We start from the raw sequence: 27,349 nt of genomic DNA on the forward strand, positions 1-27,349 counted from the left end.
ACCAACGTGTCACACAAGAAACATTTCATGATGGGTAAAAGCAAAGAGCTTTCTCAAGACCTTCACAACCTTATTGTTGCAAAACATACTCATGGCATTGGTTACAGAAGGATTTCTATACTTCTGAATGTTCCAGTGAGCACTGTTGGGGCCATAATCCGGAAGTGGAAAGAACATTATTTCACCATAAACCGGCCACGACCAGGTGCTTCTCGCAGGATTTCTGACACCGCAGTTAAAAGAATTATCAGAAGGGTTGTCTAAGAGCCAAGGACCACTTGTGAAGAGCTTCAGAAAGACATGGAATTAGCAGGTACAATTGTTTCAAAGAAAATAATACACGCTCACAATGCAAGGCTCTACTGCTGAAGAAAAAGCATGTTGAAGCTTGTTTAAAGTTTGCTGCACAGCATTTAGACAATCCTGTGAAATACTGGGAGAATATAGTCTGGTCAGATGAGACCAAAATTTTACTCATTGGATGCCATAATATACACCATGTTTGGAGGTCAAATAGCACTGCACATCATGGTGTGGCACTGGCAAAATTCATATAATTGAAGGAAGGATGAATGGAAAAATGTACCGAGACATTCTTGATAAAAATCTGCTGCCATCTACCAGGATGATGAAGATGAAATGAGGGTGGACATTCTAGCAAGACAATGATCCCAAACACAGCCAAGGAAACTCTCATTTGGTTTCAGAGAAAGAAAGTAAAGCTGCTAGAATGGCCCAGTCAATCACCTGACTTGAATCCAATAGAAAATCTATGGAAAGAACTAAAGATTAGAGTTAATAGAAGAGACCCATGGAACCGTCAAGATTTGAAGACTGTTTGTGTGGAAGAATGGGCCAAAATCACACCTGAGCAATGTATGCGACTATAGTTTCTCCATACAGGAGACGTCTTGAAGCTGTCATTACCAACAATGGCTTTTGTACGAAGTATTAAATACATTTCAGTAAGTGTGTTTTTCCCTGGGTCATTCCATTTTATTACAGAGAACTTAATTATTTGTTTTGTTTTCTTTGTATGTATGGATTACTTGGGTTGATACCAACATCTGGTGATAGTTTTATGTCCACATCACCTTTAGAAATATATTTACTGAAGAAAATGGTGATGTGTTCAATACTTATTTTACCCGCTCTCTCTCTCTCTCTCAAGTTCAAGGTGCTTTATTGGCATGACATTTGTGTTACAGTATTGCCAAAGCATTTTGCCAAAGCATGTGTACAGTACAGAATATGATTACACCACCAAAGTAAAAAAGGAGACAAAAATGAGTAATAAATAAGAGAAAATAAATACAATAAAATAAAAATAACAACAGCAGACAGTATTTCTAATATTAATAATAATAATTACAAATATATACAATGAAGAATGCAAAATAAAGCAAATTAATTAACCATTTCGTATGGTTTGTAAGGTGTATACATATTTTGCAGCTAGTCTGACTGTGATCTCATCCTCTCTGAGTATATAGCATAGTTTCATGGAGTCATCCCAATGAATAAAATGAACAATGCAATACTTCAAATTGTGGAAAGAATATTTGCCTTGTAGTGGTGTATTTGGGGCAGACAAGAAGTGTTTCTCATCCTCTATTTTATTTAAGTCACAGTGCTTGCATAGTCGCTGTTCTCTCTGTATCCAGGATCTTTTATGTCTTCCTTTCTCTATTTCTAAGTCATGGTCGATATTTTGAAAGGATTTGTCTTTTAATTGTTTGATTGATAAGTAATTTGCCAATTTGGTGGTTCTATTTAGGGCCGAAAGAAAAGATATACAGTATATATATATTTTTTCTCTGCAAATGTTGATATACAATAATATCTTGCATCTCTCTCTCTCTCGCTCTCAATTACAAAAATAATATATATCAATTATAAAAAATGATAAAAATTTTGATATTTCACGTCAACCTATCTCGAAACAAAAGGAAACAGAGAATCTCATATGGTAGCAGACAGCAATAATGTAATTTAAGTTACAACGTTACTATTTTTATTGGATCAATAAAAATACAGTTTTATTATAGCTATTTTATTGCAATTGTAATTTATATACAGCATATCATAAATAATATCTATATACGCTTTACTAAAGGACAGAAGATGCAATGAAAGAGTTGTGAAGAGAAAACTCGAAGCTAAAGATGATATTTTATGAAGTTTTTATTGAATTTGTGAAGTCTGTAAAAACATTTGCCTCGCAGCAAAACAATATTCTTTGTATTTGAATCAGTATAGACATTTTGAAGTTATGAGTCAAGTTATAAGTGCTAAATATTCATGTTTGTTCCCACTTCAGGTGACAAGGGCTGACAGCAAAAAGATGGGGCCATTTTCCTGCCAGTATCTGTGCCATTATGTGACTTAGCTTGAAACGTTACAAGCCCAATGCTTTATTACCTTTCACAGGATGAGATCGCTCGTCTCTCCGCTCTACAACCACAAGTGGACAAGCTGCATGAACAACTTCAGGAGCTGCAGCAGAAAGAAGAGACGCCTGTTCTCTTTGATGCTGACATCTCTGCCTTCCAAGAGCACTACCACCATGTCCTCGAGGACCTGAGGGCCAGGGAAAGACAGCTTGTTCTGGGTGAGAGGTGTCTAGTGCTATGCTATTTGGGTTAACGTTGAGGGAGTTTAAAAGTGGATCACTCACATACTGTATGACAGCACTTGTACGTAGGATTCAGCCTGCAGTGTGGTCTGGTTTGGTTACGTTAGCCTCTGAGCTGGCAGCATTTTCATAAATCTTTCAAATCAACAAGCATCTCTATCCTTTTAGGCTACAAAAGCGTCTGAAACTTTCATGGCCTTGTTCTAATTTTTAAGTACTCTCTGGCTGAAAGGTAGTTCATGTCTAATGAGTTTGTACACAATTTAGAAAGATTCTCAAACTATTTTCTATGCTGATTGTGTGAGAAAATCTTCAGAATTATGCAGAATGCTAAAATGTGATTAAAAATGACTGACATTACTTCACCTTTGAATAGTTGCTGAAACATAATCAGATGATTTGATAATGAATTGTTTGTGAAAAACAAACATATAGGCACTTAGGAAGTGGGGCATTTGTTGAATTTTGTGAATGATGGACATTCATGATCTGTGGAAAACTGCAGGACTGCTGGCTGGAGATTGTGTTCAGACATGTTTTCTTTTCTTTTCTCTTGTATTAGTCCAGTCTAGTCTTCCACCAGCACGTTATAAGGATGTGATGGCAGCGCTGCTGGCCTGGCTGCAGCAGTGTGAGAATAAACTAGCCATCCCCTCCACAGCAGTGACTGAGTACCCTGTCATGGAGCAGAGGCTCAAAGACATCAAGGTATGAGATTTTACTGAAGAGCATAAGACTCATTTAAAAACAATGATTATTTTATATATATATATATATGACATCTCTGTTGAATATATTTACATTAGTATAATTATAATCATTTCTGAAGAATCATTTGACACTGAAGACAGTAAAAGTGGCTACTGAAATTTATTTAATAAATAATAATTAAGTAAAAATTAAGTTTAAAATTTGTGCTGTGAAATGATTAATTGCGATTAATTGCATTCAAAATAAAAGTTTTTGTTTATGTAATATATGTGTGTGTACTGTGTATATTCATTACGTATGTATAAATACGCACACATGCATGTATATATTTAAGAAAAATGTCATGTTTATATATATATTAAATATATTTATATATAAATTAAATTATATGAATATAAATATATGCATATAAATACATGTAAATATTTTCTAAATATATTCCATATGTGTGTGTGTATTTATATGTACATAATAAATATACAGTATGCACAGTACACACACATATATTATGTCAACAAAAACTTTTATTTTGGATGTGATTTTTTTGGGAGTATCCTACAATAGGCTTACATGCATGCAAGGTCAAACAACGCTTTCCTTTTCTCAAAATATGCATTTAATATCACCTAATTTTCCAACGATTCTCAAAAGATTCATTTGAAGCAGTTCTAAGATTCAGTCTCTCTAAAACCTTCCTTTCTGTGAGCCTATTCTGCTCTGATTGGCCAGATGGCCCAGTCTGTTGTGATTGGTCTGCCGCATACAGAAATGATACGCCCATTGCCATATTTCAGTATTTTGAACACTCGATAGAAAATATTAGTGCTGGGCAGTGAGTAATCGCGATTAATCATATCCAAAATAAAAGTTGTGTACATAATATGTGTGTATATTTATTATGTATATATAAATACACACACAGGTATATATTTAAGAAAAATGTTTTTATACCGTAAATATATTTTTATATAATATAAATTATATCAATATAAATATGCATGTTAATATATGTAAATATTTTCAAAATATATACTGTACATGTGTGTCTTTATATATACATAATAAATATACACAGTACAGTACACACATATAAACAAAAACTTTTATTTTGGATGCGATTAATCGCTGCCCAGCACTAGTAAATATAAACATCTATTATTTATCATACTTATAGGTTGAGATTCAGTGAGCCACTTTTTAAGAGCAAGCGTTTTATGAATTCCCACAATGAACTCACAGAGATTAGAGAAGGAGTTATCCGTAAAATGACATTATTGAGAGCAGGTCAAGTTGTTTGCGGCTGGCCAACGTAAAACATAGACAGGTATTATGCAATTGTTACCGCATGACGTGTAGCCGTCGCAGAACTGGGATTCAAATAAAGTCAATTCTTTCTTTTGGGAGACTGTAAGGACCAAGGTTAGAACAGGGCTGTCAGGGCTCAATGTAGGAGAAGGTAGAGAACCCAATTGCAGAAATGAGAGCTCAGTCTGAGAATAAATTTAATGTCTCATTTAATTAGTTCAGAAAGGTGTTCCATAACAGAAGATCCAAATAGTTTCAAGAAGTCAATGCAATAAATGATTAAGTAATTCCAAACAGAATCTCCAAATAGTTCCAAGGAGTCAGTACAAAAAAATCCAAAAGAATGTCTAGAAACATCAAAGAGCAAATGGTGTTTCCCAAAAGGGTAAATAAAAAATAAAAAAAATTCGAGGGGTAAAAATAAGGACATCAAGATGCAAAAGACAGATAATCAAACAGAGCAAATAAATCCCGAGAAAAATCACAGAGGGATTTACCAGAAGACTGGAGAGATTGGTCTCAACATAACAAACACGGAGCAAAAAAACAGAGGCACAGAGCAACTTAAATACACACTGGAAATGAGGCACAGGTGAGAACAATAGCACATGATGCAATGGCGAGAAACTAAAATAAAACGCAATGAGTGCCTCTAGTGGCCAAAACTAGTCCATAAACCTAACAGGTGACAATAACATTATTTAACTTTATAGAAAACAGTTATTTTAAATTGTAATAATATTTTACAGTATTACTACTTTTACTGTATTTTTGATCAAATAAATGCATATTTTGTGAACATAATAAAAAAAACATATATTTGAATAGTAGTGTTTACAGACAGAATCTAATGACTTTATTTGTAGTTTGTGTTCTGATTTTTAAATGAAATCGGCAGAATTATGCAAAATTTATTCAAACCATTCCCTTCGTTTTAAAATGTGTTTATTTTAATAGTGAATGTGTTAAATGGGGCTGAAAGCATTATTAAATTGTACAAGATTCCAAGTGTGATATGCACATTAATCTGGGATATGAGAAAGTAAATTCAAACAATTACACACTTAAACATTTATGGTAATATTTAGTATCAATGAAATAAATATTAATCAACAGAAATCAATGTGACTTTGGTTTCTAGTAGGTTTATTTGGTTTCTAGGAGATTTCAAGTAGATTGTACCACTTAATTTGATGATTAGTTATTATTAATATGGAGCATATTTACAAAAATGACACATTTACTATGGTAGATCATGAGGAACATGTAATTTGTTATTATTTTTTTTTAATCAATCAGTATTCATAGATTTATCTATTATTAGTATTTTTGTTCAATTTACTTTTTAATTAACTTTTTTATGCACATTGAATGAGTGCCAAAATATTTTTCAGGCAATTCAAGCAGCACAGAAGGACCATCAGGGTGACGTGGATGACCTCAATAAAATGGCTGAGCAGGTGTTCCAGAAAGCGCCTCCAGAGATCTGTCAGAAGTACCGGACCGAGCTGGACAATGTGATGGTGCGCTGGAGGCGTGTGTCTGAGCAGCTGGAGGAGAATATCCAGAAGCTGCAGGATCACATGACCAAATTACAGCAGTTCCAGGCACGTACTGAAACAACATGCTGATGAGGCTTTTCCTCAAATTACACGGGCTCTAGTTTCTCTAAAGCAGACACACTTCACCTCCACCACGCTGGGTGCTTTCCAAGTAAAATGTACTGGAATGCAGGCACCTGAAGATGTTGGCTGTGTCTCAACACCTAGTCAGCTGCCTACCCAGAAAGCTTATAAGGTTTTGAACTACATTCTTCCAAGAAGAGACATTTATTACTTAAAGGTTGCTGTTTTATATCTCAGGTGACGATTCTCGGTTCAATAGAAATTAAGCTCAGTCAACAGCATTTGTCACTTGTTTTCTTTAAAAAGAGCAAAAATCAAGGTTGCACGGAGGCACTTACATTGCAAGTGATTGAGACCTTTAAATATGCAGCTTGTAATTTTATAAAACACTTCACATTCATTCTTTTGTTAAAACGTGTATTATTTGAGCTGTAAAGTTGTTCTCATTACTTTTAAGGTCATTTAAAGATTTTAGACATTGTCATGGCAGCAAACTTGTGTACATTGTTATACTGTTACTGTACACAGAAAAGGTTACGAAGTCATTTTTAACTCAAATCGTGTTAACATATTGTGTTGTATGCCTTGCGGCGATACTTTTGAAACAGTGAGTGTTTGATTATTTGCCGTTTCATCCCATTCACTTCTAAAATAAAATAAAATAAAATAAAAAAGGTGGTAGCCAAAACATATTTTAAAAAAGTACATAAGTGCATAAAACCGCAAAAGGATCGACTGCCTCACTTAGTATGAATATAAAACATGTTTACCAAAAACACCACATATACTATTGTTAGTGATAAGAAATATTACATAAGGAATATGTGTGATTTGTTATTGTATGTTCATATTATTGATATTTTTTGTTACATTTCTATGGGCTGTTGCAGCACAAAGTGTGACTGCATCTTCAGATAACCCATTATTTCATCCCATGGTAGAATGACACAAAGACTCTGCAGAAGTGGATGGCAGAAGTGGATGTTTTCCTGAATGAGGAATGGCCAGCTCTGGGAGATGCAGAGGCTTTGGAGAAACAGTTGGAACAGTGCACGGTGAGGACAGTCTTTATTTATTTAGCAATAAAAACTAAGTTTGTGGTTCAAACTAGAATAGAGCTCCTGATGCTATACTGACCTAGAGCAAGATGTGCTAAAATAACAACCGTGATCCAGAAACTCACCATTGTGTTTCACAAACATGGCCCAAAAATTAAAATTCAGAAGAGAGTGCTTTTTATGCAGAGGCGAAGCGTAGCCTAAATTAAAGCATTGGACTGGAAGAGGAAGAGCTGTTTCTCATTAAGATGAAATCTGCAAAAATATGTTGGGAGACCTGCTAATATAGCCGCAGCGGTGGATGAATAAGCTGTAAACCCGTTGGGACCTGACTCAGTAAAGACCCTGCCTTCTCTTTTCAGGCAATGGCAGGGAATGATTTTTCATATTACTAGTCATGAAATCTGTAGCTTAACACGAAATTACATTTTTCAATGGTATCTCTGTATTTTTGTGCCCCATGGTAAGTTAGCTGCAATAATGGCAATAGCTTCGCTTCTGTCTAGTAGAATTGGGTCAATGCATTGGCATGACCTGGTTTTCAGGATGGCCAAGACCATGTATTTCAAACATTCTCCTTTGATTTGCCAGGCTCTGGTGAACGACATCCACACCGTCCAACCAAGTCTGAATGGCATCAATGAGGTGGGACTGGCCTTGAAGAGGGAAGCTGAGACACCGTTTGCCATCAAAATACAGAAGATGCTTGATGAGCTCAATGCTCAGTGGGAGCTCATTTGCAAACAGGTAATTAGTGGGCCACATGGGCTTACGGTGCATTATACTAATTAATTACGAGGTGAGGTACAATTTAGTCAAATTTAAAAGCCCATGCATACCATTTTCACACCTAGGCGATATCTAAGTGAAACTTTGCTGTTATTAGAGCATTTTTCTGCAGTTTTCAGGTAGTCATTAAAACAAAAATGTGTTTTTGTTGGTCCTCAGGCATATGCTAAGAAATCAGCCCTGAAAGGAGGGCTGGACATGACGGTGAGTTTGAGGAAGGAGATGCAGGAAATGCAGGAGTGGATCACTCAGGCAGAGGAAGAGTATCTGGAACGAGACTTCCAGTACAAGACACCTGAGGAGCTCCATAAGGCGGTGGAGGAACTGAAGGTTTGCGCCTTTTAAACATGTTTCTTCAGAGGAAGATGTCATTGTTTAGAAAACTTAATGGAGTCAATGTCAATTATCTTAGACGTTTCTCTGGAAAATTAAAAACAGAAACAACTGTGAGAGTATAGAGCTAAAATGATTAATTTAGATAATTTGGTCTTGAAAGAATTTGGTTAAAACATACAAAAATCACTCAACCTAACAATTTGAGATATTATTAAATAGATACATAGCTTTAATGTGGTATTTTTTCTTTCTTAGGGAAACAATCTGAGTAGGGGAAACAAAACAAATGTCTCTATTTGTTCTTCATTTATTCTAGCTGCTGTCTATGAAAGAGTTGTGATCATATAGATGATGTTTTTTTTTCTGTGGGTGTATCTTGAGGAGCTTTAAAAAACAACAACAACAGTTAAAGCTTGAATAAAGTAAAATTTTTATTCTTTTTCAGCAAAAAGAGAAAAAAAAAGTTAAATGAAATATTTGATGTTTTTTGTTGTATTGGAAATGTGCACATTTTGCAAACGTTACCAAAATGTGGGACATGTTTAGATTTTAAATGCTAGTTTTTAGATCTTTCTACCTAAATATTAAATAAAAAAACTAAATGTAATAAATTATATTGCATATTATATTACATGTATATAAAAATCATATGGTTAGAGGGTTGGATTTTTGGACTGACTAACTATCAATAAATTAAAGTATTAAAATATTTTATTTCTACAAATAATTGAATATCAGTTGATTGAAGTATGTCAAAATTATGACATTTATTATATGATTTCTAATGAGGGATACCTCTAAAAGATCAGGACCACTGAGGTGGAACAAGCCAAAATTCACATTTTAAGAGGGAGACAGACTTTGTTTGACTACTTTTCATGCTGTGTTAGTTTTATGTTTGATAATAGCTTATCTAACACATCTAATCTCACTAGAGAACATGGGATTTGTGTCTTCATTGCTTTTAACAACAGTCAGGGGACACCAATTTGTGCCCCATTCACTGAAAGTGCCGAGACACCAAACTTTAAAGAAAAGAAAAACGAACATGTTGTACTGAGAACAAAGTGTCTGAGAAGCTCCCCAGACAGTTGTCATGATAGCAGAAGACTGACACCTAGACAACTGAAATATATTAATTTCCTAACAGGTTCCGTCTCGGTGCACAGAAGCTTTTCACCTCTATGTGATCCTGTTGCTTTGTGCTTTTAGTGAAGTAAATGGGGCACATTTTTGTTTAACTTCCCAAGTTCAACAGTCAACAGCGGGGATCTGGTATTCTCTCTGTCCCAGTGCCAAACTTAGCTTAACTTTGCAAACAGAGGATTAAGAGAATCCTGATGTTCACTAACCTTGGTGAAAACATCTGAATGCTCACGTAATCTCCTCTCCTCTCTCCCACTCAGCGGGCTCAAGAGGAAGTCCATCAAAAGGAAACAAAGGTGAAGCTACTGACGGATAAAGTCACCAATTTCATTTCAAAGGCTCCTCCAGCGGCCCATGATGCCCTAAAGGCAGAACTGGATGTTTTGACTTCTAACTACCAGCGACTGTGCAGCCGGCTCGATGGAAAATGCAAGACTTTAGAGGTGAGCTTGATATTGTGCCAGTGATGGGGTTGTGCTCAGGAGTCAAATAGTGTCTCGTTCATTGACATTTATTCATTTGGCAGATGCTTTCATCCAAAGCAACTTAAAGTCCTTTTTAGATTTACACTTTATCTGTGTGTGTGTGTGTGTGTGTGTTCCCTGGGAATCAAACCCACGACTTTGATGTTGCCAGCGCCAGGCTCTTTCGGTTCAAACCACTAATGTGGTTCTTCTAACGTTTGATCAAATTCTCAGGACCCAGGCCCAGTGTGATATGTTTGACTAACCACATGCCCATTTCTGTTGGCTGTTGTAGGAGGTGTGGGCATGCTGGTGTGAACTGCTGTCTTATTTGGATTTGGAGAATGCCTGGATGGACCTACTGGAGAAGAAACTTGATGAAACCGAAAGCCTTCAAGGAGGTGTAGAGGAAATAGAAGAAGCTTTGACTGTGAGTGCTAAAAATCTTTGAGATGAACTTCAGAGATATTATGAGACTGTTTACCAAAAGAGGAAGCCTCTTGAAAGCCAGTCACTTTAGGTTGTTTTAAAAGAATAGTTTTTGGTCTGATTTTCACATAAGGAAACAAATATTGAGTTGTATGCTCTGTTCTTCCTTTTTATAGCTTGACAGCCTGTGGTCACCATGAACTGTTGATGTTAAAAGAGCTGTAGAAATAAATTTATTTTTGCGTTCTACTGGAAAAATAAGAGCAGACAGGTTTAGAATGACATGAGCGTGAGTAAATGATGACACAGTTTTCATTTTAGGTAAGAGTTTGACTTGGAAAGGTCACTCTGTCCCAGAGGAACATTTTATTGTTTAGAGGTTGCTTTTTCATATTGCAGGACACCGACCTAAATGCCATTCTTATTGGAGATTCCACTTTGTCTCAAAAGTTTCTCAGATGATTATTGATGATCTCTTCTGAAACTGTAGAGCAGTGTTTTCCAAACTGAGCTTTGTGTGTTGTCGAAAAAGAAAATGTTTGAAAATTATAATTTAAGTTGAAAATTAAAATAAATAAAATAAAATAAAAAAAACTGAATCACAATATTGTTCAAAATCACAGTTATTTTACAAATCACAGTTCAAATTGCAGTCGCAATTTTTTTTTTGTCAAAGCTGTGCAGCCCTGTATATAATTACCACAAAAAAAAAAACGAATAAAAATGAAACGCTTACTAAAAACTATTAAATATTTTATTTGTTTACTAGCATGTGATGTGACACCAGAGAACCACGAATATGCGAATGTGTTGTTAAATTATTGAAATATTAACTTCTTTGCGGGTATTTCGAGGAAATATTTTACATCTAAGGGGTTCAACTGACAAAAACCTTTTGAGAAACCCCTGCTCTAGAGGTTACACACATTTTACAAAACTGAGAATTAAGAGACTTTAGCAAAACATTTATTGACTTCCAGAATGCTGGAATGCTTCCAGAACAAACTTAATTAGTTGCCTTGGAGAAAATGTGAGATATTAAATAGATCTCATTTGTGATTTTTCTTTCCTATGAGCTAATACATGCACTTATGATGATAAAATAGTCATACCAAAAATTTAATCTTGCATTATCACCATGGAAAGCATCTTTTATTAAGTTTTATGTTTTCAAATGACATCTAAATCATAGGTATCAAAGTGGTTTAAGACTTTAGCAAAACATTTATTGACTTCCAGAATGCTGGAATGCTTCCAGAACAAACTTAATTAGTTGCCTTGGAGAAAATGTGAGATATTAAAAAGATCTCATTTGTGATTTTTCTTTCCTATGAGCTAATACATGCACTTATGATGATAAAATAGTCATACCAAAAATTTAATCTTGCATTATCACCATGGAAAGCATCTTTTATTAAGTTTTATGTTTTCAAATGACATCTAAATCATAGGTATCAAAGTGGTTTCCCCATTCCCTTCCAGTCTTTAGATACCATGATTAGAGAGCATCCTGAATATAACCGCAACCAGATCCGTGAATTAGCCCAGACCCTTATGGATGGCAGAGTCCTTGATGAGCTCATACACAAAAAACTGGAGGACTACAACACACGCTGGGATGAACTAATGCAAAGGGTAGGAACTTCTTGTATTGCTGCAGCTGAAACCCTTAGTATATTCATTGGATTTTCTCGTGTTTTGATTCTCTTCCGCTTTCTGATGTCAAAAACAGGCTCTACAAAGGCGACAGCAGCTGGAGAAGAGCTTGCAGTGGGCCCAGGAGAACGACAAAACCCTGCGCCTCATTCAGGACTCTCTGAACACCACTGACCGACATTTGACTGCTTACATAGCAGATGACATAGACGCTGCACAGATACCTCAGGAGGCACAGGTATTCATATCATCTCATACATATGGGCCAAATAAACATTTATTTTATTGTATATTTTATTTTTATTATTATTAATTTAGTGTAATTTAGTGGTTTTCTTCAAAACCGCTTGTCCTGTGTAAGGTCTCAGGGATTTTTATTTATTTTGTATATATTTTTATTTATATATTTTTTTATGTACACTTAACATCTTTGATTTAGTATTTAGTTAATTATTATTTAAAGATAATTTTTATTGCCTTATTATCTCATTAAACAGAAAATTCAGACTGAGTTGAATGGTCATGAGGTGACTCTCGATGACATGAAGAAAAAGGCTTTCGAGGTTGACGCATCAGAGAAAGTGATTGGAGAAATTGATGCGACATATGTAAGAGTCACAGATCATTATAGTTTTTAATAGCTGAATTTGGTTTTGTCATGTTGCTAGATCCTTCCTTATGGTGGCCCAGTAGTGCACAACACAACAAAATCTCCACAAACAACGGAAACAAGCCGCAACACAATGAAATTAGCGCAACACCATGGAAACGATTTGCAACATAACGGAAACAAGCCACAACATACTGAAATTAGCACAACACAATGGAAACAAGCCACAACACAACGAAATTAGCACAACACAATGGAACAAGCCACAACACAATGAAATTAGCACAACACAACAAAAACAAGCCGCAACACACTGAAATTAGCAAAGCACAATGGAAACAAGCCACAACACAACAAAATTAGTCCTATGCATTGTGTTGTGGCAATTTCATTGTGTTGTGGAGATTTCGTTGTGTCGTGCACTACTGGGCCACCATACTTCCTGCTTAAATACATTCATCAAATAATAAACAAGTAATCAAATACCTTTTAATAAATGCCTGTTTTTTGTGTCTGTTTAGGATAAACTATTACATGTTAAAGGCAAGTTCCGACTTTTCCAAAAGCCGGCTAACTTTGATCAACGGTTGAGGGAATGTGAGCGAGTGTTAGAGGAGGTGAAAGGGAAGCTAGAAGTGTTGAGTATTCGGAGTGTGGAGCAGGAGGTGGTACAGTCACAGTTGGAGCAATGCATGGTGGGTAATGTAGGGTGTCATACATCAATTGTTAATGAATGAATAGTTGTGGAGATTGAACTGATTACGTCATACAGTATGAAATTTGTTCTGTGTTTTGTTAAAGTTCTAATTTTTATAATTTCTAACTGTTTAATTGTAGTTTTTTTTTTTTATCATATGTTGCCATTTGGTTCTTGTCAGGCAGCAATATCACACTGAGTTTAATCACATTCTCTATTTCTCCCATGTAGAAGTTCTATAAGAATCTGAGTGAGGTGAAATCAGAGGTGGAGACAGTGATAAAGACGGGAAGACAGATTGTGCAGAAGCAGCAGACAGAGCAACCCAAAGAGCTGGACGACAGGCTGACGGCCCTCAAACTCGCATACAATGATTTGGGTTCACAGGTAGGGGAATACAAGGCTAAATGTAAGACATGTGCAGTCCTAGTTTGACACAGCTACTCATTGTGTATTGTGTATTGTTACTGTTTTTTGTTTTTTATTTTAGCACAATAGTAATATCAAAACCATGAAAGTATGGAAATTATGTTATGTTATGTTTCACATTAACATTCAAAGGTTTGGGGTAAGATTTTTTTAAAGAAATGAATACTTTTATTCAAGCAAAAGGCATTAAATTAACAGTAAAAGTTACATGAAAAGCAGCAGTAAAAACATTTATAATTTCTATTTCAAATAAATGCTGTTCTTTTAAACTTTTAACAGTTATTTTAAATTGTAATGATATTGTTTTTACAGTATACACCGTACCTAAACATTTGAACACAGTATATATTTTAGTAACTATCTTTTAAATAGTATTGTAAAAGTTTTGTATAGTAAATAGTTTCCATTTATGTTGAACACTTGTTGACTGATTTACAAAACATTTGTCTGTGTGCAGGTAACAGAAGGAAAGCAGGAACTGGAGAAGCTTTTAAAGCTATTAAGGAAGTTTAAGAAGGAGGTAAACAGTCTGACAGAATGGTTGGCAACTACTGATGAGGAACTGACGCGCCGCTCTTCAGTGGAAGGCATGCCAAGCGATTTGGATGCAGAGTTGGCTTGGGCAAAGGTAAATGAATACTCAACTGGTTTCATTTCAGCTGCATTGTTTATATCTGAAACAGTTAGCTCGTCATTAAAGGAATAGTTCTTCCAAAAAATGACCGGTCTGTTATCATTTACACACCTCCATGTTTTTCCACACCTAAAATGCCTTTCAGTAGATCACAAAATTAGATGTTTTGAAAAATGTTTGTTGTATTTTTATTTCTTGGTGAACTATTCTTTTTAAAATGGTGAATTGTTAGTTTATTAGCAATGCTGTTTTGCTTCCAAGAAGGTGGGTGTGTGTTTTTACTTAGTTACTTCATTTTTGACAAGAAAAGGTCAAAAACAGCCTATTAAAGGGGTCATATGATGCTGCTGAAAAGAAAATTATTTGGTGTAATGAAATGTGTTTATGTGGTTTAAGGTTCAAAAAACACATTATTTTCCACTTACTGTACGTTATTGTTTCTCCTCTATGCCCCGCCTTTCTGAAAGACGTTGATTTTTACAAAGCTCATCGGTCTGAAAAGCGAGGTGTGCTGTGATTGGCCAACTATCCAGTGCGTTGGGATTGGCCAAATACCTCAAGCGTGTGACGCAAATGTTACGCCCCTCACCATACTGTGATGCCCTGTCAGGCCGGAGTTTGAATCATCAGTGGCAAATCCTTTAAATATGTAAACGTACTTACCGTCTGTGAGTCAGAACAGCCGGCATTGTAGTCTACTCTACCAGGATCAGGAAACAGTCCTCCATAAAATGTGCTGCACACATCTGAATATTTGGGTTGAACTGTTCTGGAACAGTGTTGTAAATACAACTTAACCACTGATTTCTAGTCGTGTCCTCTTTTGGAAGGCCAAACAAAGTAGTTTCGCTTTCACAACAAAACACACAACATCACACACAGCAGGCTTGAGTGAGCGGCGGCCGGCGGGCTAGAGAACGGCGCGGCCGACGAAGGAGCAGCCGGTGGGCTTGCAGGCAACCACATGTGACGACCCCGGGTTGGACTCCGCTTCGTCCACGGTGAAAGCCGATCCGGCGATCCACAGCGCGAAGTTGATGTATTTCCTCAGCAACCAGCACGGTTCAGCTCCAGGCATGACGAAGTGGATATCGTCCTCTTTTGGAAGGCCAAACAAAGTAGTTTCGCTTTCACAACTAAACACACAGCGTCTTCACGACATGGCGGCAGCAACAATGCTACAGCGAGAATAAAAGTTACGCCTTCTTTCTTTGTGTGAACATTTGGGCGGCGTTATGCAAATCTTCCTAAATTATGACGTAGACATGTGGGGGCGTGTTAGAACGAGCCGTTTTAGGTAGCCGTGGTTGACTCTTAACTTTTATAAAGAATATCTCTTTGAATTTGAGACTTTAGTGTTTGCAACTTTACAGATCTTCTTTATGCACCAAAAGCTCGTAACACTTCAAAGAGAAAGGAAAAATTGAAATTGCATCATATGACCCCTTTAAATCATCATCTTTCCCACCCAGGCGACTCAGGAGGACACTGAGCGTCATAAGCCACAGCTGAAACTGGTGAGGGAGTTGGCAGAGACCCTGAAGGGTTTACTTCGTAGCCAGGAGAACCTGATTGATGACAAGGTCAGTCTGCTCAACTGCAACTGGATCGCAGTGACGTCACGGAGCGAGCAGTGGCTGAAACTCCTGCTGGTGAGCAACCATTCTTAGCAACTGTCTGACCCTTTTCTGAGTCATTTCATTCTAGGCAAAATATTTCTTATGCTAAATATGCCCTACAAGGCTAAATTCATTTCCTTTCAATTTCACATCTCCATATTGTTCCTTTAAATCCAGACAGCGATTTCTGGAGGCGGCAATAATGTTATGAAACTGTTAAGCACATTTATCTGCCGCTCTTCTTTATTACCTTTCTACTACTTGCTGTTTCCTCCATCATTTTTCTCATCTTTTATCTCTTTGACTATATTTTCTCCTTGCTCTACGTTGTGAATAACTATAAATATCTGAGGGACACTATGTCAAGAGATAAGGCTTGGCCTCTAAGGTATAATCAAAACGATTAAAGAAATATTTCACCCAAACTCGAAAATTCTGAACCTGTATGACTTACTTTCTATCACGTTATGCAAAAGGATTTCACTTTTCACTCTTTTCCATGCTGTTGAAGAGAGACTTTTTCATGCTTCATAATGGACATAAGAGTATTGCAAAAAACTGATCAGTCTTCTGAAATTTATGTCAAAAAAGGACACAAAAGCCTAATAAATCAATCATGAAAGTGGCCCATGCGACCTTCCACTATATTTCACTATAGTTATTATTGAAAATGTCATGGAAAACAATCTTCAAATGTTGTTTTTTTGTGTTCAGCATCAGAGAGAAAGTCATACAGATTTGGAACAACACGACAGTGAGTAAATAATGACAGAATGTTCATTTTCTGGGTGAACTATTTCTTTAATGTGACATGAAATTTCCTTGCGCTACAAATTTCCTTTGTGCTAACCAGCCAAATGTAAATATAACTTCATCTGTCATCCAGGATTATCAGAGTCAAATGAAAACACTTGAGCAGAACATTTCTCAGATCAACACCTGGATGGATCGTGCTGAAGAAACGCTTGACGAGATGGACAGCCAGGGCTGTGTCGAGCACGTTATAAAGGTCTTCTCTACCACATAACACACACTCACAATGAGCTGTTCCACTTGACAACCAACTGTTCTCCATTACTGAGGACTAGAGATTGTTTTATGCAGCCATCATTTTCCATCAAATTAAATAAAAGGTTATCCATCTCTTCTATGACAATAATGTTTTGATGGCTCATTAATCGGAAGCCATTTGCAGCAAATAAAACTCTAGATTAGGCCATTAGGGAGAACAAAACAGACAGACAAAAAAAAAAAGTTTTGTAGTTTTATTGATCATCATTTCTGTTGTCATTTACATATGATATATATATATCATATATATATATTTTTTTTTCCTACAACTTACTACCAATTATATCAGTAGATTTTTTTTGTGGTTCTGGCAGTGGACCTTATAAAGAACAGAGGGGAACACTGTAAAGCTCAAGTTAAACCGAAGCTAGAACAGCTCAATCAACGATTTGACATTGTTGCAAAGAGGATTTTATTGGGACAGGTAGTTTTATGAAAAGATGTATGTCTGATATACATATACAAATACATAGAACACATATGTAGAGCCATGGTGTGCCATCTGACTTCTCTTCCTTTGTTGGTCCTTAAATTCGTCAGAGACATTGTCTTATTATCACACTTAGAAAATATATATTTTTTGTATGTAATTAATTGGATTTTTATATATTTGATCATATTTTCTTCCAGGCCTCCTCTCAAGAGTTAGAGGAATACCATAGACAGGCTAATATATGGCTCCAGGTGCTGGACGAGGAGATTAAATTAGGTGAAAATCTAAAAGAGGAAGATTTCCTGGAGGATGTGGTAAGAAAATACTCTCAGCTGCTTCTTTGGCTAAAATTAATTTCAGTCACTGGAACCGCACGGCCAGCGAAAGGCTGAAACAGCCTCCGAGCTTATCGTAAAGATCTCATGGCAAGAAACATAATGAGTTTCAGGGAATGGATCTGGTTCATGAGTAACAAATGCTGGCACAGTACATCATTACATTGCTTATGGGTTTTAACGGCTGAAAATTGTCTGATAGATAGATAGATAGATTTGACGGCACTTCTGACATAATTTGCTAATTTTGTCTGCTATTTCATTCACAGGGCATAGATGAGGATGCCCTAAATGAACTGTTCTTAAAAGGAGAACATCTCCTCAAGAGAACTCCTAGCGGGGAGAAAAGAGAGGCTGTCCGTGAGAAACACAATCTTCTTCATGACAAATATGACACTCTGAAGGTAATTATTTTGCATGCTGCCACATGTCAAGTACACATTTGATGCATTTACAAGCTCTTGACATTAGGCTCATAACACGCCATTGAATTTTAATGTTTTCTTTATATACAAACCCAGGACAAATGCATCAAACATCTAACTGTCCATACGGTGTAATTTTGCGGTAATGCAAAAGCAGTTAATTGTAAGTTTGATTGCACGTTACAAAAAATTGTTTCCTCATCAGTATTTTTATTGGGGGGTTTTTTTCTCAGTAAAGCAAACTTTAAGTGAACTTTAAAATTCTGAGATAAATTATTATTTATTTTTCCCATTTTATATATATATATATATATATATATATATATATATATATAAACAATATATATATAAATATATATTTTTTTTTTTTTTTTTTTTAATAATTTTTTGCTACATATTTCTAAGTTACACACACGTTCCCATTTGTTTCAATTCATGATTTTTTCCCCTTAAGTCTTTCCTGGATACATTTTTGTAATTAACTGCTTTTTTATTCGTTATAGTGGCAAAAACTATCGGTTAAGGCTAGATGGAATACAGCTGGGCATGCGCACATCAATATGCCCAATTTTTGTCACACTGAACAACAATAATTACTGTATTTGCATTATTGTAAGGGGTAGGTGTAGACGTTAATAAAACACAATCTAATAGGTAGCAAATTTAACTTATTGTTAATAGAATCTATCCCTCCCCCTCAGCCGAAAAGCAGAAGACGTGTCATAAATTACCATAAATGGATAAGGAAGTGTGACGCCACTGCTCAGTTGTGATGTCATTGGCTGTGAATTTCCCTTGACACCTGCAGGACTGTCTGTGGTTGGACTATCCTTTAACCCATATTAAACAGCGCATCGTGTTACAAAAGTATGTTTTGCTGATATTATCACGTTTGTAATATATTAAGTCAACAATGAAGTGTTGCTATGTTGAGAGAAATTACTCCTTCAGCGAGATCCTAACCCTAACCCTAAGCATAACTTCAATGAACTACAAATAACAGCGCCAAGTTTTCCCTTTCCATCGACAGAATGATAGAGGCTTATGGGTAATGTAGTTTAAAAAAATTTATTAACGAAATGAAATAATATCTTTAATGGAAAACTGGATATCTAAATATGTTCATTGTGCAAACCTCTATGATATATTTGAGAGGTAGGCTGAAATTTGGTATTTTACATTGAGCAATATTTAAAATGCCTTTATGCCACCTTTCCATATATTTCTGAAAACTGTGCCCAACGTTATTTTATCAACATAGCATAAGTAGTGATCCTGACGGTTTTCTCTTTGATATGTTAATTGGACTGATTTACAGCAATTTGAAATGTGCATTTTTTGGCTCTTCCAGAAATTAGAAAGAAAGGCTTTCATAATAATATTAATATATTATTTCTTTTATTTTTTAAGTAAACGCCAATAAATATAATGGATGAACCTGCAACAACTTGCCATTATCTATTCCCCACTGTTGAGCAGTAATCAAGGACAATTTATACACATTGTGATATACTTCACTATTACTATTACACAAGGACTAATTCATGCAGTACTAAGAATCACAATATTAAAAAAAACGAATTAGCAAAAATTTTTGTAAAATGTCCTCACCCCCTTATCTTGCTCCTCACATGCTGGACATCAGTAATGTGCATGCTCTTGGTTTTAATGCAGTACAAGATCCATGTTGATCATGTACATTCTCAGTTATCCCTTAAGTGTTTGTAGCAATAAAGCCCACGGCAGCATCTTGTAATGCAAAATTATATTCCGTATAACGCGTTATTTGTTTCACGCTTCGGGCACACCCCAACCCCATATACAGTATATATAATTTTTTTATTTTGTTTTAAGCATAAATCTAACAACAAATTTGTATGGTTTATTAGGGCTGGGTTTTGACACAAATTTCACGATTCGATTTGATTCTCATTCACAAGCTTTCGATTCGATTCAATATCGATTATTTTGGATATATATCAGTAGGCTACATGCCAAATTGTCTCAAGGAAAAAAAATCTCTCAACTAATGCTGTAAAATATACATGAGAGTCAGTTGGTACTACATTACTATAATATTGAAGGTTAAAATTGACTGATTTGTAGGCTATACAACTGCTAAAATTACACTTAATGAAGTTTTTTAAATAATAACGTTACAATTACATATTATTTCTACTTCAATTCAGTTTTTTTTAAATAGGCTATAAACATTTAAATGGTGGCTGTCATAAAAACTTGATGGATTTATTCAAACATAAATTAAACATTGAAGAACAGTAAAAATTATAATGAATATGTTATAAGGTGAATATATTTAACAAAATGCCACTCTCTACAGTTTATTTTTCTAGCTGATTAATGAGTTTATGGTTACCGAATATGTTTTGTTCTGAGGTAAATGTGACATTACATGACATTGTATACAAGCTGTTATATTGAGGTCTTTGCGCGGCTGAAACACTGATTGAGAGATTACATAAAACAGGATACGGATTGTAAAGTTGTACTCTTTCTTTTAACTTGCATTCGGATGTTTAGTCATGTTTATTTTGTGCTGAAGCTGGTATTAATGTGGAGGAGACGATCAGTTCACGTGCGCCTTGAGCAGCTGCGTCTGTTGAACTGAGGCGCTACAGCGATCTGTCACTCCACATTAAACCGCACCAAAACAGCATTTATTGTTTGAATACTGCAATAAAATGGACAGAATTTGAAATGTGAGACTGTTTTTATATTAAAAGTACCAAAGCACAATGCTTATTGCAATTTATTGGATGGGAGGTGCGCTTCAATGTTCCGTCCATTAACTGAAAACAGGCTAGACTAATTGATTCTTGGGATTTAAGAATCGATATCGTTCCGTAAAAATGATAATCGATTTAAATCAAGATATCGATATTTTTTACCCAGCCCTATGGTTTATGCTTAAAAATTGACAATGGCTTTTTATATTTAAGATTTATATTCTGTACAGTCAGTCAGTTTGGTCAGTGTTAGGTTGAACTCCTGCTTTGTTATTCAGGTCAGAGACAAGGTCAAAACTGGAATAAGAAAGGTCACACTTTGGTTACGGTAGGTTAGAAACATGGTCAAAACTAAGGTCTGGGAGGGGGTTAGTTTCTAGAGTAGTTACTATCATACTATCAGCAGCCAGTCATTTTCGATATAGGGTTTGGGCTCGAGTTGGTATGTTAAACTTGGGTAAATCATGTTTTGCTGGGTTATATAATCATAGACTTACTGTTCATTGTTTTTGATGTATGAATGTACCATATGTAAAGAGTCTTAATATATTCATTCTGCATTTATAGAATCTGAGAGCCCTAAGAAAGAAGAAGGCCCTTGCTCTTGCCCCGCAGTGGTACCAGTTCTGTAAGAAAACAGATGACATGATGCAGTGGCTGGACAAAATTGAGAAGACCTTAGCAGAGCTTCCTGATCCCCCCGAGGAGCCCCGAGTGAAAGTGAGAGTGAAAGTTTCTGTCTACACTACCAGTCTTAATTATTATTTATATTCTTATATTTTAGCTTCTTCAAAGTAGCCTTTTCAAAGTTTTTCCCACCAGGGATGTTTTTTAAAAAGTATAAAGGGACTTACTGTGTCTTTTAAGTCCCTTTGCTTCCTCCTTAAGAAGTTGAAGGATATTTCAAGACTGTACACCAAAAGAATTGATGTATGTTCTCCATCAGGCAGTTGGTTCTGAGATTGAACAGCAGTGTCCGAAGTTGGAGGACTTGCGCGGACTGGGCCGTGTGCTTTCTGAGGGCGGAGCTGCCAAGCTGGTGGAGCCCCGCCTCCTCCCGGTCAATAAACGCTGGGCGGAGCTGGATGTTAATTTCACTCAAGTGCACCACAAAAGTGTAAGTGTGCTCTTGGTGGTAAAAAAAAGTCAATAGATGTTGGCTTAACAACATAATTATGTATGTATGATATATATATTATATATATATATATATATATACATACATACACTGTATATATACACGCATTGTATGAGTCAAAATTATTGATTTTTCTTTTATGCCAAAAATCATTAAGATATTAAGTAAAGATCATGTTCCATGAAAATATTTTCCCTGTGTTAAAATCACTGTAATGTGCTGCATCTTATGGTTTATTGATTTAATCAGGGATTGAAAAACAGTTGAGTTGTATGAAGTGTTTTTTTTTATTTCCTGAACATTCATTTTTTCATCTGTTTATTGCTCTTCATTGAACAGTAATCTGTTTTTTTACCCATCTAATTAAAATTGAATAAGACACATTTCTTCTCCATCCTTGTATGTTTAGGAGCTGCAGTTTTTGCTGCAGTGTATCGCTGAAAACGAAGCTCTACTGAACTCTCCTGAGCGCTGGTCTGCAGCGTTCATCAACGTTCCCCAACAAGACAAGTGCCTTAAGGTTATATTATAAACCATGTCTCATTTCTACAAATGATTTTTATTAGCCAATGCATTTTTGTATCCAAGAGCTTATTCAATCTATTAATGATTTGCTCTTGAGCTGTACATGAACACAATTTGTTTTACGCCCACCATTGAAACAGCAGTAAAACTAATATAAATGCTTTAATCAGCTGTGTTACATGTGATTTAGGAGGTTAAAGTTAATCTGGATAAACTGGAGAGTCCAGTGACGGAAGTTCTGGGAAGGGGTGCCTCTTATCCGGAGGAAAGTTTACTGGTCCAGCTGCTCAGAACCAACTGGGAAAACCTTATAAAGCTCTATCATGACCGACTTGCGTAAGGATGAATGACATTACACTGTTGAAATTTGCCAATAGAATGTGTTATTAAATAGGCGAATTGTTCCGAGGTGTTCGTGAACATTATAGTATTAGTTTAGTATTATTTATATCTTCTTATAGTATTTATTAATATTTTGAATTAGCTTTTATTTTAAAATTTGTATTTTAGTTTAAAGGGGTCATATGGTACTGCTAAAAAGAACAGTATTTTGTGTATTTGGTGTAATTAAATGTGTTTATGCGGTTTAAGGTTAAAAAAAACATTATTTTCCACATACTGTACATTATTATTTCTCCTCTATGCCCCGCCTTTCTGAAACACGTCGATTTTTACAAAGCTCATCGGTCTGAAAAAGCAAGGTGTGCTCTGATTGGCCAGCTATCCAGTGCGTTGTGATTGGCCGAATACCTCAAGCGTGAGATGGAAATGTTACGCCCCTTGCCATATTGTGATGTTGCCCTGTCAGGCCGGAGCGATGATTCAAAAACATGAAAACCCATTATAAACAAGGAATTCGTTGCATCCAGTGGGGAATCCAGTTGCAACACTGTATATATACACGCATTGTATGAGTCAAAATTATTGATTTTTCTTTTATGCCAAAAATCATTAAGATATTAAGTAAAGATCATGTTCCATGAAAATATTTTCCCTGTGTTAAAATCACTGTAATGTGCTGCATCTTATGGTTTATTGATTTAATCAGGGATTGAAAAACAGTTGAGTTGTATGAAGTGTTTTTTTTTATTTCCTGAACATTCATTTTTTCATCTGTTTATTGCTCTTCATTGAACAGTAATCTGTTTTTTTACCCATCTAATTAAAATTGAATAAGACACATTTCTTCTCCATCCTTGTATGTTTAGGAGCTGCAGTTTTTGCTGCAGTGTATCGCTGAAAACGAAGCTCTACTGAACTCTCCTGAGCGCTGGTCTGCAGCGTTCATCAACGTTCCCCAACAAGACAAGTGCCTTAAGGTTATATTATAAACCATGTCTCATTTCTACAAATGATTTTTATTAGCCAATGCATTTTTGTATCCAAGAGCTTATTCAATCTATTAATGATTTGCTCTTGAGCTGTACATGAACACAATTTGTTTTACGCCCACCATTGAAACAGCAGTAAAACTAATATAAATGCTTTAATCAGCTGTGTTACATGTGATTTAGGAGGTTAAAGTTAATCTGGATAAACTGGAGAGTCCAGTGACGGAAGTTCTGGGAAGGGGTGCCTCTTATCCGGAGGAGAGTTTACTGGTCCAGCTGCTCAGAACCAACTGGGAAAACCTTATAAAGCTCTATCATGACCGACTTGCGTAAGGATGAATGACATTACACTGTTGAAATTTGCCAATAGAATGTGTTATTAAATAGGCGAATTGTTCCGAGGTGTTCGTGAACATTATAGTATTAGTTTAGTATTATTTATATCTTCTTATAGTATTTATTAATATTTTGAATTAGCTTTTATTTTAAAATTTTTATTTTAGTTTAAAGGGGTCATATGGTACTGCTAAAAAGAACAGTATTTTGTGTATTTGGTGTAATTAAATGTGTTTATGCGGTTTAAGGTTAAAAAAAACATTATTTTCCACATACTGTACATTATTATTTCTCCTCTATGCCCCGCCTTTCTGAAACACGTCGATTTTTACAAAGCTCATCGGTCTGAAAAAGCACGTGAACATTTGGGCGGCGTTATGCAAATCTTCCCACAGAGTGACATAGGTATGTGGGGGCGTGTTAGAACGAGGCATTTTAGGTAGGTGTTGCTGACTCTTAACTTTTATAAAGAATATCTCTTTGGATTTGAGACTTTAGTCTTTGCAACTTTACAGATCTTTTTTATGCACCAAGAGCTTGTAACACTCCAAAGAGAAAGGAAAAATGTAAATTGCATCATATGACCCCTTTAAGTTTTAGTAATTTGTTATGTGCTTGTCATGTTTATATTTATATTAAGCTTTTATTTCAGTACTTTAACTTCAGTTGCAAAAGTATAATTTTTAAATTGGGTTTTTAAGTTTTTAATATTTGTTTTATTTTATTTCAGCTTTATGTCTGTTAATGGAAACAACATTTGATAGTTTTAATTAAAAACATTTGCTAACAGATTAAGTATTTAGAATGCCTCAAAATCTATGCAATCTTCTAGTCATAAGTAAAGGAGTTATTCTAAATGAGCTGTCAATTAGTAAGCCACAAAAATGTTTTTGAATGCTTTATAATTAAATAATGTTCACATTAACTTTTGATTCCAATATATTTTGCATTTTAAATAAGAATATTGATTTTTATTTTCAGTACATTCTCTCTCTTTACTCTCTGACTAAAAATTTTCTGTTTGTCTACTTGTGTTGCTGTCCAGACGCCTTGAAAAAGCCAAGAAATTCAGTGAGGAGCAGAAAACGCTTGACTATTGGCTCACAGATGCTGAGAGGACGGTAGTGAAGTATGAACAAGACCCCATAAATAATAGAGACCACCTCAAGGTAATCATAAATTTAATCTGTGGCTACAATTTTATTATTTAAATATAATATATAACAAATTGTATTGTGTATAATATATTAAGACTACTACTAAAGGAATGGTTGACCAAAAAAATTCAAATTCTGTCATGATTTATGCACCCTCATGTGTTACCAAGCATGTATGCATTTCTTTCTTAGGCAGAAAACAAAAGAAGATATTTTGAAAAATGTTGATAACCAAACATCTATTATTTATTCATCTAATGAAAATCAATGGTAACCGAAATAGTTTGGTAACCAACATTCTTCAAAATATGATCTTTTATGTTCTACAAAACAAAGAACGTCATACAGGTTTGGAACAACATGAGGTGAGAAAATAATAATGACAGAATCTTCATATTTGGGTGGATTATTTTTAATAACTAATATCAGTAATAAAGCTTTCATAGAAAGTGTTACCAGATATTTTTAAAGGCAGTAAGTCATGTTAGATTAGTTTTCAGAGTATCCATACTGTGACATTCCACTTTCCCAGGAGCTCCAGGGGGGTTTGGAGAAACAGGAAGCAGCAGTGAAGGGGCTCAGTGCTCTTGGGACAGATCTGACTCCACAGTGCAGTAAGGATGACAGGGACCACATTAAACAGCAGCTCGCCTCTATCAACTCCCGCTGGGCCAAAGTGTCCAACCAGCTCACTGAGATCAAGAGACGGTTAGTAAAAATTCAGGACGCATTAATGCAGGCAGCTTGTGAAGAGCCGCACACGTTTGAATATCTTAGCATAATTCAATTTGAGCAGCAAACACCTACATAATTGCCCCCTTTTGTCCTTATTTTGAATGAATGCATAAATATGGCTGCTGTGTGTTTTAGGTCTGCAGGGTCAAAAATTGTTCTTGCCGAGTTAAATGAAGACATGGGGGAGTTTCAGTCCTGGCTGGATGATGCAGAGGCTGTGGTTGCACTTCCTGTGGAAGCAGGTCACAAGGAACAGCTCAGTGCAACATTAGAAAAAGTGAAGGTAAAAATCACTTGCTTAAAAAGATACCACACATGGGGGAAAAAACATAGCTTTTAGCTCCATATTAAAATTCTAACTCTCCCATGAGGCAAATCACCAAAACTGAGTCACAAAGACGAGCAGATAATTAATATGTGTGTGTGTGTGTGTGTGAAATTCTTCAGGCCCGGGTGGTGGAACTGCCGAGCAGGAAGCAAGTGCTTCATCAGATCAACAGCAAAGGCTCATCTCTCCCAGCTGATAAAGTCAAACCTCTGGAGAAACATCTAAAGGTTATCAACATGCGATGGGCCAAGGTAATCTAAATCGTTTCTTTCCTTCTCTACTGTTTGATCTTTCTGGCCTATTAAATTCAATGATTTTGTGACCTTGGCGTGATTACAGCTTAATGAGGGCATTATCATTGAATAGTAGGATTCAAGTAATTGTAGATGCATAACAACGTACCTCTAATACATTAAGATTCATCTCAAGAATGCATGTTGCGTTATTTTATTTGCATTCTTACATTATTTACATGACAATTAAGCATACAGTATTTCCCCCTAAACTCTCATTAATTCCTCAAAACTATTGATTCTCTTTTAATTATCCTCAGGCTACTGTAATGCATTGATACTGTATATATATATATATATATATATATATATATTTTTTTTTTTATGTTAGCATAAGTTAAATGTATTTTTA

At 35.6% G+C, this 27,349-nt stretch overlaps 1 protein-coding gene across 1 annotated transcript in view; it reads left to right on the forward strand.

The window, feature by feature from the left end:
• Positions 1-27,349, forward strand: part of LOC107565081 (dystrophin-like) — a 119,607-nt gene that overhangs the window by 44,362 nt on the left and 47,896 nt on the right. Inside the window, exons 21-50 of the mRNA XM_016250270.1 lie at positions 2,431-2,611; positions 3,198-3,343; positions 6,046-6,258; positions 7,218-7,331; positions 7,926-8,081; positions 8,283-8,453; positions 9,866-10,048; positions 10,365-10,499; positions 11,981-12,133; positions 12,231-12,392; positions 12,652-12,762; positions 13,286-13,459; positions 13,693-13,848; positions 14,348-14,518; positions 15,997-16,176; positions 17,030-17,152; positions 17,507-17,638; positions 17,845-17,961; positions 18,252-18,386; positions 21,722-21,874; positions 22,101-22,271; positions 22,702-22,812; positions 23,008-23,153; positions 23,687-23,708; positions 24,026-24,136; positions 24,332-24,477; positions 25,530-25,653; positions 26,174-26,349; positions 26,512-26,659; positions 26,824-26,955. Of these exons, the coding sequence (XP_016105756.1) occupies positions 2,431-2,611; positions 3,198-3,343; positions 6,046-6,258; positions 7,218-7,331; positions 7,926-8,081; positions 8,283-8,453; positions 9,866-10,048; positions 10,365-10,499; positions 11,981-12,133; positions 12,231-12,392; positions 12,652-12,762; positions 13,286-13,459; positions 13,693-13,848; positions 14,348-14,518; positions 15,997-16,176; positions 17,030-17,152; positions 17,507-17,638; positions 17,845-17,961; positions 18,252-18,386; positions 21,722-21,874; positions 22,101-22,271; positions 22,702-22,812; positions 23,008-23,153; positions 23,687-23,708; positions 24,026-24,136; positions 24,332-24,477; positions 25,530-25,653; positions 26,174-26,349; positions 26,512-26,659; positions 26,824-26,955 (4,353 nt within the window). The remainder of the gene's footprint in view (positions 1-2,430; positions 2,612-3,197; positions 3,344-6,045; positions 6,259-7,217; positions 7,332-7,925; positions 8,082-8,282; positions 8,454-9,865; positions 10,049-10,364; positions 10,500-11,980; positions 12,134-12,230; positions 12,393-12,651; positions 12,763-13,285; positions 13,460-13,692; positions 13,849-14,347; positions 14,519-15,996; positions 16,177-17,029; positions 17,153-17,506; positions 17,639-17,844; positions 17,962-18,251; positions 18,387-21,721; positions 21,875-22,100; positions 22,272-22,701; positions 22,813-23,007; positions 23,154-23,686; positions 23,709-24,025; positions 24,137-24,331; positions 24,478-25,529; positions 25,654-26,173; positions 26,350-26,511; positions 26,660-26,823; positions 26,956-27,349) is intronic.

Source organism: Sinocyclocheilus grahami, unplaced genomic scaffold (genome assembly GCF_001515645.1).
Source record: "Sinocyclocheilus grahami isolate Dianchi unplaced genomic scaffold, SAMN03320097.WGS_v1.1 scaffold25.1, whole genome shotgun sequence".
In the NCBI taxonomy this organism is placed as follows: Eukaryota; Metazoa; Chordata; class Actinopteri; order Cypriniformes; family Cyprinidae; genus Sinocyclocheilus; species Sinocyclocheilus grahami.